Raw genomic sequence first — 11,346 nt, 5'->3', positions numbered from 1 at the left:
CCTACGTTTGGGAAACGTTGGCCTAGGATGGTTATTGCCGATATTTTTTAAAAAGTGCCGGGATGCCTTTGCCAACGGAGTCTACGGTGACGTTTTTCGAGACGTTGAGGGAAAGGTTGCTAGTGTCTAGACCAACGCTTGTGGTCTAGGGAAAAGCCGAAAAAATTATCCGCCAAAACCTCTTTTTTTGTAGTGAGTATTGTAGTATTATGAAAGAGAACTCGATAGTATTACTTATATAATATACTAGGCTATTGAATCCTTGCGTGGCATGGATTCTGTAAAAAAAATATTACAAAAAGTTATTATGAAATGTTAGATATTAAGACAATTATTAATATTGATTTATATGTTTTTATACTTTGTAAGCTATAATACGATAAATTTCATACCCACGTTACATAATATTAATTTTAGAGCTCATAAGGAAATAATTCATGTAAAATATTTTATAGACATCTCAATTATCAATCTAATTTATAAGATAATAATTATAAAATCTAGAAAATACAAAATTCCTAATTTTAGTTAATGAAAGAAAGATTAATAATCAGAGAGTAAAATTTTAACATAATGTATTCGCAATTATCTTTTTCTCACTTATATTTCATATTTTTAAATTTTATAAATATGAATAATTTTAGATAAAATGATTAATTTAGATGAGATATATTTAATTTTAACTTTTATAAGCCTAATAATGATTATTTAAAATTAATTAAATAAATTTTAATAATTGTTCATTTTTTTAAAATTATGTATACTTCTGTAATAAAAAAATTAAAACTGCTTATAAAATAATAATATGTAATTTGACTTTTCAAGCCTAATAATGATTATTAAATTTCATTAAAATAAAGTGTAATAATTTTAATTTCTTTAAAATCATGTATATCTATTTAATAAAAAATTAAAATTACATATAAAATAACATAAAGTGATTACAATTCTTCTTAAATGTTTCTTTTGGATATATTTTCTTTAATTACAATGACTCAATTTCTATATAACATACTAATTTGTTAATACATTGACTATTCTACCCATATTAAATAAAGACATTTATTATTTTTCCCCTACTTAATAGGATGGGTTACAACTTTATAAATATATATTATAGATTATATAATATAAATTACATTATAGTCTTACGACAGATTCGATACCTTGCTCTTTGGAATTGGAAAACTTTTCCTATAGTTAATCATTCGGTTAGGTTTGAAAATAATACTAATCAAGATCCACTCATCCTTGGGCTGATCACATAAAAAATATTGCTACAAAATAGTGAAAAAATACCGCGTACGGGATCATTATTTTGCATAAATTCACAATCTGTAAATATGCATTACAAAATATTTAAAGATTTTAATTTACAAAATATTGTCTAATAATATAAATAATAATAAATCCATACCCTCTATCAATATTACGTTTTACGATATATAAACTATAAGTAGGATAAGTTATATTTACAAATATATATATATATATATATTATTGACAAGAAATTGACTTCAAATTAAGGATAGGTTTTCGAGACTAGCTTTCCATTAAAACCAAATCTGCGCCACACCGCGCTATTTTTAAAAGTATAGACCATATTGTACCACAACAATTGATGCGGTCGTTCACCAACAAAAAAAAAAGGATGCGGTCATATGGTTCAAGAGTGGCTCAATTACTCACGAGAACAAATGTTGAGCTGCACCACTGTTAGCAACGTTGTCCTGGGCTCAATTACCGTAGTAATTCTATCCTTAAATTGAATTACGATCGGGCTATTTGACCCCAGGCTAACTTTTCGTAAGAAGAGAAAAAAAAAAGGGTTTTTCACACCAAACCGTGTGGTGATATGCTTAGCTTAAGATTGGGCGGAAAGGCTATCCCAGGTCCACACTAATTTGTAAAGACCTTTATAGCATCGGGCTTAATATATAACTGAAAATGAATAATTGCAGCCCAAATTTCAAGCACATTGATATATGTGCTATGTGCGAGTGCAAGTGCAGCAAGTGCAGACTAGATATATATATATATATATATATATATATATATTTTATCCCAAAAGAAAAAAAAAAATATATATATATATATATATAAGCACATAAACTGATAGCTGTTTTTGCTCACAATAAAGTACAACATATCTTACCGTCCTTACTCTTCTGTTTCTTCTTCTCTAAGAAAACAAACTGATCACTAACCAAAATGGGAGGGGGAAAAATGAACAACTAAGAAAAGAAATGAAACCCGACACACTAGCCCAAGAACATTCCCAACAGCATAAGACGTTACGTTACTGCAGATTCTGGTTTGTAGCGCGTGCGTTTGATCAAGAAAAGATTTTTAAACCTTTACAGTGCATGCCATCTTCTCGGAAATCCGGGCGAGGGACCGGAGATTGCACCCGATTATTGTCTCCGCGAAGGATCTAGTCTCCTCCTTGCTGTTGTCACCCGGGACATCCACCACGAACGATTCTATCACTACAGTCCTCTTGCTATGAATCCCCGCAGACCCTTGGTGAAGATACTCGTGGGCGGTGGTGGTGGACCGGTAGTTGGCAAGGCGGTGGTCCCCCCCGATAATGCTAAACACCATCACATGGGCTTCGTCATCGAGGGCCTCCAGCTGCTCCCTGCTGCGGCCCGCAGGCAGGCCAGTCACCACCGAGATCTCACGTACTGATCCCTTGGTGGCCCCGTCCCCCACCACTATCTCACATGACTTGATGAACTGCTTGTAGGCCTGAGGGGAGCCGAACTGCCGGACCAGGGACCAGACCAGGCCGAGTGGGGCGTCGATTGGCTGGACGAGGGCCGACCCGCACTGGTGCGGGTGGAGCTCATGAGTATGGTAGAGCCGGATCATGGCCTGCGTTGTGGAGTTTACGTGGTCACAGTCATTGGGCTGCGCCATTTCACGAGTCTTTTCGATTTAAAAAGCGACGGGATTAGGGAGGGCACTAAGCATATATAATATAACGGTCGGGAGAGTCGGTATATACCATAATTTGGGATCTTTTTGGGAGAGTCGGTCGAAGGGGGAATCTCCTTGATATTTCTTTTCTGCCTTTAAGCTCCGAGGATGTCGTGTTCGGATGCGGGATAGTGATCACGTGATCTTTTTGGACGGTTTTCTGATGTTGTCATCACCTCGGGACTGAAGTTTATTAGTTGACCGAGTTTGTTCAATTCTTCATAACCATTGAAAATTTGGAGGATTTCCATAGACAATCTATTACTTACCCGTTTGATCCGAGTACGGAAACGGAAATGTAATTGGAATCGGAATAAAATGGAATGAGGTGAAATGAGAAGTGTAATGGTAAATTTTCCGTTGTATTGGACTTTTTAGAAAACCAGCATCAATAAGGGAGATGATATTTTCACATAAAATATGAAATTGCGAAACTTTTATATATTTTTAACTAGAAAATAAGATAAAAGGCGAAGGTTAGATCCAAAATTCCAAAACAGCATCGAAGTATGTTTGATTATACTTCAAGATTTATCGAGTACTTAAAAAATGTCAATTCTACTTTATATTATTGATGAGTAAGATATATTTTGTAGAATAGAATAGACTAATAACATTTGGTTTTCCATATTGTTTGTTTGTCGTTGGAGTGATTCCACGAAAACATCATAAATATGAAAAGTAACATGTTGCCCTGATAAAAAAATGGGATAATAGTGTCATATATCCTAACGTTTGAATGAATTCTTAGTTCTAACCCAAACTTGATTTTTAACCTGAGATATCCCAACGTTGACGTATTGGTTTCAAATCTATCCCGACGCTAACTTTCCGTCCAAAATTGACGGAATTGCACACGTGGCACGTTAATTTTGTAACAAGTGTCGGGATAAATGTGAAATTAACGTGCCACGTGTGCAATTCCGTCAATTTTGGACGGAAAGTTAGCGTCGGGATAGATTTGAAACCAACATGTCAACGTTGGTATATCTCAGGTAAAAAATCAAGTTTGGGATAGAACTAAAAATTTATTCAAACGTTAGATTATATGGCGTTATTAACCCTAAAAAATTTCCCAAAAGAAAAGAGCAAAGAAAAGATTGGGAGAAGGATATCAAGCGAGCAAAATACGGTGGTAATTTTTTTAGAAAAATTTGAAATTTTTTTGTTAAAACATTAAAAAAATAATATCCCATTATCATTTTTTTTTGGGGTGAAATGGGAGTCGAAGCCCAAATCGTCGTTCTATATTTAGTTGAACCAAACGGGTAACAAAGGGCTACCCAAAATGGTCCACGATATTGAGAAAACAATAAAGCTGAAATTTGTGGGAAATAAATGTCAATCTATCTATATTAAATAATAAAAATTAAAGAGGACGAAATATCTTTTCGGTTGCGAGACCTTTCATGTCAGAACCAATGAGGATGTGAAATTTGACGAAGTATCGTGCCGCCACATTGGCTCTAGAAGCCGAAAGGACTTGAACTTATAAAAAATCATATATTATATATTCATGATTATTTATAATAAATTGAATTTGATTATTTTTTATTTAATGGAGTCGTACTCTAGAGAAATAACTCATTTTTTTTTGGCTTTTTGGGTCTACGATCTCTAACATAGAGGTAAATCTATTAGATTGTATATAGATGATACATATTATTTTATATTAAGTAAAGATCAAAATTTTTCTTATAAAACTGATTAACTATCATAGAAAATAGGGGTATTTACCTAAAATGGTTCATAATTTACCCGTTTTGTCAAATCTATCATATGTTTTTTTTTTGTCAAATCTATCCCATGGTTTATTTTTTGCATCAAATCTATCCCAGCGTCATCTTTTCCTTCGACATCTAACGGTCGTGCTGACGTGGCGTCCACGTGGCAATTGTGGCCCACTATCTCTCCACGTGCCACGTCAGCATGGCCGTTAGATGTTGATGGAAAAGATAACGTTAGGATAGATTTGATGCAAAAAGTAAACCATGTGATAGATTTGACAAAAAAAAAGTATAGAATAGATTTAACAAAACGGGTAAACCATTGGGCATTTTAGGTAAAAACCCCTAGAAAATATAGTAATGTAATATATAAAATATCACGTATATTGTTTATTCTTACATTTTATCTTCGGTGTATGAAATAAAATATATTTATTTGAGGATTTTTCAATTAGGGAGAATTGATATATTCTCATAGTAAGTTCGGTAGTTTGTTTATGGAGTAAATCATATTCCATTTAACTCCACTTTATTTTTCCTCAATTCAACAATACAATCATTATTTTTTTATTTTCTTCTTCAATTTAACAATAAATTCTCTCATATAATTTTTCTTAACCATTATTAAAAATAATTTTTTAATAATAAATTCACCCAACTACTTTTGTATTGATCATGTGAAGTTAGTAGAATCATACTCTACTATGTTACCAAACGTCACTTACATATTTAAAATGTTATAGTTATGTAGGAGAATAAAAAAATCATTTTTATAGAGGTTATATAAAAAAACTTTTAATAATAATTTTGTTAATTATCACAATTATTCTAGCCCGCACATATGTGTGGCCTGTTCATCTAGTTTGAATAATATATATAGCTAATTTTACATTTTCCTGTTTCAGAATTTACCAATTCAATTCATTATTAACCCCAAAAAATATCTTGCCTCCACACTCGAAACTTTGGAATATTTTAGTGATGGTTAAAACACTAAACACGAACTGCTGCAGAAATTTGATCGATCTTGAACCATGCATTCCTAATCAAATGATTAGGTGCTAACTTGGATGGTTAAAAGTATAAGTAGTTAGTAACTCTGTAAGTTAATCACTAGGATTATACGCGCGCTTCCCTAATCTCTAACCATGTCCAAAATCTCTCAAATATGATAGTAACTGTTATGAACATAAATAGTTATGGGGAAAAGGAAAAGGAAATAAAAGCCTAAAAGAACCGAAATATAAAACTTCTAATCCAAAATCGGAAAAACTAAATCGCTAAAATAACCCTAAAAATCGTTAAAATTTAAGGTCTTAGGATGGTAGGTTTTTAGGACTTGTAGTTTTAGGTTTACTTATTGATTTATAAGGGTTTAGGATTTTAGCATTTATTTAGGGTTTCGTAGGGTTTAGGATTAAGGTTTTAGGGTATTAGGATTTTAGAGTTTCAGGGTTAAGGTTTAGGGTTTTAGAATTAAGATTTTACTGTTTATTTAGGATTTACGGTTAAGGTTTTTAGGGTTTTAGGCTTTATTTATATTTTTTTTAGAGTTTAGGGCTATGGTTTTAGGGCTTTAAAGTTAGGATTTAGAGTTTTATCTATTTCCGAATTTGTAATTATTACGTTTAGTAGTTATGACAGAATTAATTAGAGATAATTGTTTCCACAATTAATGAAACAGGAACTTTAGGTATTCAAATATGTGGATATGTACATTGAATGGTCAAGTTGATTAAACAAGGCAACTAGTGATTAGTTAACGTATGCTCTTAGTACATAGGGTAAACAAACCCGTAAATTATTTAGGATAAACAAATCCATAAATAAGGCAACCAGTGATCTGTTATCCTATGCCCTTGAGGCAGATAATAAGTAATCAATACTTGCCATAACTAAACGTATAAGCCATTAATTAATACAACTATAATTTTTCAGTGGTTAATATATCCCTATTCTATCTTATTTCAAAATTTATATGTAGTTTACTTCGAAATTTATGTATTTTACTTCAAACTTTATGGATTTTACTTTTTTGTGAATAATTTACCACCAATTGAAGTAAATACATTGATTCTATGCACATGGACCTTCCCTTTATCATCATATTCAATTCTGATTTTCTTTCATTTTATTCGTCATTTTCTAGAAGTCGTCCTTGTATTCAATTTTTGGGGATCTAATTAAGGACCAAAAGTAAATTACGAAGAATTTAATATGCAATAAATAGTCTACAAAGTCTACGATGATGAAGCACTCGTGATCCCACCCTTACGTAGGCTCAACGTAGAGCCTTTTCGTTTCTCCCGCCATGAACGGACGAATGAATGAGTGAATCCAAGGCGGAGCAGCGCCTTCACAGGCTGCCACGTCAGCTGGATCGGTGCAACGTGGCCGAACGAGCCAATAGGCGCCCACCCAATTTTTCGTGTGTTTGTGTTCTCTGGACACGAATTTCGCGAGCCTTTTCCCTTTGCAACTTGACAGTTTTGGACGTACTTGGATTTGTATTTATTCATTTCTTTTTTTTTTCTCGTCAACCCAAAAAAAAATCATTTTTTGATAGATAATATATATATATATATATATGTATATGTATATACCTAATGATATAAAGGCCAAAAAGAGTCTTACGTCTGACTTTCAATATTTCAAAAATACCATATTATATAAGTTTGATATTTCGATATACAAGTCATTGCATGAAGGACATTATAGTAAATGCCTTCCTTCTTTTTCTCTCTCCTTAAATCCAACGTGTGCAAGAATTTTCTTTCAAAAATAGTATTTTTCACAATTTATTACATGCATTTTTCTTTTTGTAATTTATTATTCCTCTCTTTCTCTCTAAAACCCTAGGCTCCCGCCCCCACTCGTTTCAGTCCACAGCCGCTGCCGGTGTGACCGACTTCGGCCGGTCGCGTCAGGCGGCGCTGCCCCCTTTTTCGTCTTTATATCTCTCTCCCAGTCCTCTCTCTCTCCACTCTGTTTTCCCAGATTCGCCACTGCAATCTTCCGTCGCACTCGGTCGCTGCTCCTCAACCTCATCACCTCTCGATCCGCCACCCACCATCATCTCTCATCCACTGCAATCGTCGTTGTCCTCCACCGCTGCCCATCCCCACAGCCGCGGACCTGAGAGCCTCCACCAGCACCGCGGCTCGCCTCACTGCCACCATCGCCGCTCCGTTATCACTGCTCCACCACTTACGTCTCTCCACTTTACTTAGATTCGAGCCTAACACCCGATCTAGGTCCGATCAAGACAGATCCGGTTTGGCCTTGATCTGGTCAAGTAAAATCAGATCCGACTCGATCTAATCGGTCCATAGGAAACTGCTGCCGATTGGCCTAGATCTCGTACCTGACTCGGACTTCTCAACACATATTGCAGAAGATTGGTGTTGGCCTCTCAGGCTGTCCTCATGTCCATTTCCCACGATAAAAGCCTTGGCTTCATCAGGCTTTGACTGTCGACGTATTATCAACATAGCTCGGAGAACCTTTTGTTTTCGGCTTGTTACTCCCTTTGATGGACGTACTAGTGGTCCCTCGATGTTCGGATATCGTGTAAAATCTTGGATTGGGTTAATTTGCGACCAAATGGCTCGAATTCCTTAGAGTGCGTTTGGATTGAGAGTTGAGTTGAGTTTTGGTTTTAATTGGTTTGTAATGATTGTATTGTTGAATTATGAGAAAAAGTGTGAAAAAGTAATAAATAATTGAGAGAAAAAATGATTAAGCAATGGTTGTGTTGTTGAATTGTGAAAAAATAATGAATAGTTGAGAGAATTTAATATTAAAAATTGAATTGAATGGTTAAAAATATTTTTAAAAAAAAATTAATATTGTGATGTTGAATTAAAGATAAGTGAAGTTGAGTTGAATTGAGTTGAACATTGTTTATAAAACAAACACACCCATGTTTTGTTTTGTTTCATTTAGTGTGAGGTTTGTTGTGCCTTTGTTTTCAATAATGAATGACTCTACTGTCGATCTTAGGTTGGTCTTGTATGCTTCTTTAGGTAACTATCATGTTGTTGGGAACGCCTCTTCAAGCATCTTTCTGTCCATTTGGAATGCATCTTCAGGCATTTTACCCATGTACATTACTCTTAATTTTCAATAAAAAGTTTACTATTCACCAAAAAAAGTTTTTTTATTATGAAAAGAGTCATAGAAATTTATAAAAATTAAGTTAGGGTAGGAGTATATGACATAAAAAAAATGCAATAACTCATTAACATGGTTTGATAAAAACTGTGCGTAGCACGGAGCATTAATATATATATATATATTAAGGGATCTTTCCTGAAAGATCATTCGGTGTTGCCCCATCGGCAAACACTTTCTAAACAGCTACTGAAACCCCTCTTAGGTCAGCCAACCTTAGGGGCATTAGTAGTGTCACCACCGATATCCCTAGGCCAGTATACTCTGTCCCTTCGATAAGTTCTTCCTTTAGAAGCCCTGAGCTAAGAAGGAGATCATTCAGTGTTGCGGCAAACACTTTCCAAACAGCTACTGAAACCCCTCTTAGGTCAGCCAACCTTAGGGGCATTAGTAGTGTCGCCACTGATATCCCTAGGCCAGTATACTCTGTCCCAAACACAGATGAAACTGAGTCTTCACCTCCATCTCCAACATTTTCATCCATAACCGATACAACCAGAATCAATCCTAACCCTGAGATCTATGTGATTGAGAAACCTTTCACACCAGCATCCACCATCCTTAGGAATGATTTCTGCTCCAAAGAAAATGAAAATAGGAGGAATTGGTTGCATGAAGTCTTTACAAAGAAATACGTAGAGATCATAATGCAAAACCAATGGAAAAGATACATCGAAAATAACAGAAAAAACATCCTTTTCTGGGACTGGTTCAGCCAAGTCTACATGGAAGAAAATACCATCAAACTCACTGAAAAAACCATAACCTGGAAACTACCATTCAACAGAACCATAGTTTCCTCGAAACCCCCTCCAAAATATGTTGAGCCAAAAGAACCTAAGCAGACTAAAAACCTTAGGTTACTCAACATGATGATTAGGAACACCCGCGCCATAGAGCATCAAAACCGGGAAACAGAAAGAAAACAAATAGAGTCAGAAATTTGCCAAAAACTCCATGAGTTGCAAAAAGAAGTTAAAACTCTAAAAAACGATGAAAAGCTGGTTCAGACTCTGGACGATGCTGAACCCAAACCTGAGGGTAAAAACTAGGAATTCACACATCAGAAATACCTCCTAAAACCAACAATTAGTGTGCACGACTTCCAAATGGAAGCAACTGCCTTGTTGGACACAGGTGCAGACGCAAATTGTGTGAGGGAGGGACTAATCCCATTAAAATACTGTGAAAAAATCCAAGAATCATTACGATCTACTAGCAATAATAAACTGAAAATCACACATAAAATTACAGAAGCAGAAGTAAAAAATGAAGATTCCACATATATAACAGGATTCCTAGTTGTCCAAGACTTAAAAAATGAAGTCATACTAGAAACCCCATTCATCCAGCTCATCAAACCCTTCCTATTCACCAACTCTGGCATAAAAACGGTATATTTAGGAAGCAAAACCATTTTTCCCTTCATCACAAAACCTGTAACCAGGAATCTGGACATGATACAGGCGATTGAAAAGCAAATTGGTTGGATAAAAGATGAGATCTCACACCATAATGTTGAAAATCTGCTCCAAAAACCAGATTTGAAACAAAAAATCGATAATCTCAACAGACTGATCCAGGAGTCAGTTTGTGGAGAAACCCGAAATGCTTTCTGGGATAGGAAGCAGCATGTCATTGATCTACCTTATGAAAAGGATTTCGATGAGAAAAATATCCCAACAAAAGCCAGACCCATTCAAATGAATCAAGAGTTGGAAAAACACTGCAAGGTGGAAATCCAAGAACTCTTGAACAAAAAATTGATTAGACCTAGCAAGTCTCCATGGAGTTGTTCAGCCTTCTATGTGAACAAAAACGCTGAACTCGAGAGACGTGTCCCCAGGTTAGTAATCAATTACAAGCCATTAAACCAAGCCTTACGGTGGATTAGGTACCCAATACCTAAGAAAAAGATTTGCTCCAAAAACTTCATGATTCAAAAATATTTTCAAAATTCGACATGAAGTCAGGTTTTTGGCAAATTCAAATCACCGAAAAGGACAAATACAAAACTGCATTCACAGTTCCGTTTGGCCAGTACGAATGGAATGTAATGCCATTTGGGCTCAAAAATGCCCCATCTGAATTTCAGAAAATCATGAATGACATCTTTGGTGCTTACTTCGATTTCATAATTGTATACATCGATGATGTCCTCATATTTTCCAAAACCATCGATTCTCATTTTAAACATGTGAAGTATTTTATGAGAATCACATCGATAAACGGCTTGACTGTGTCTTCGACTAAAGTCTGCCTCTTCCAAACAAAAATTCGATTTTTAGGGCATAACATCAGCAGGGGCACCATAATCCCCATCAACAGGTCCATCCAATTTGCTGATAAATTCCCTGACCACATCCTCGATAAGAAGCAGCTACAAAGGTTTCTAGGAAGCCTCAACTACGTTGTCGATTTCTTCACTGGCCTAAGTAGACTCTGCAAACCCCTCCATAACAGG

At 35.1% G+C, this 11,346-nt stretch overlaps 1 protein-coding gene across 1 annotated transcript; it reads right to left on the bottom strand.

Moving 5' to 3' along the window:
- Window positions 1-2,108: 2,108 nt before the first annotated feature.
- Window positions 2,109-3,093, bottom strand: LOC116198629 (abscisic acid receptor PYL11-like). Its single transcript, XM_031528826.1, has one exon. It carries the CDS (start codon window positions 2,920-2,922, stop codon window positions 2,350-2,352), a length of 573 nt encoding a protein of 190 aa, XP_031384686.1. The 5' UTR covers window positions 2,923-3,093; the 3' UTR covers window positions 2,109-2,349.
- Between the last annotated feature and the right edge of the window lie 8,253 nt (window positions 3,094-11,346).

Source organism: Punica granatum, chromosome 1 (assembly GCF_007655135.1).
Source record: "Punica granatum isolate Tunisia-2019 chromosome 1, ASM765513v2, whole genome shotgun sequence".
Taxonomy (NCBI): Eukaryota; Viridiplantae; Streptophyta; class Magnoliopsida; order Myrtales; family Lythraceae; genus Punica; species Punica granatum.
This window is presented reverse-complemented; position numbering and strand designations above follow the sequence as displayed.

Excerpts from the sequence above, each read along its gene's own strand:
- LOC116198629 (XM_031528826.1), bottom strand. The coding sequence starts at position 2,922 with ATGGCGCAGCCCAATGACTGTGACCACGTAAACTCCACAACGCAGGCC.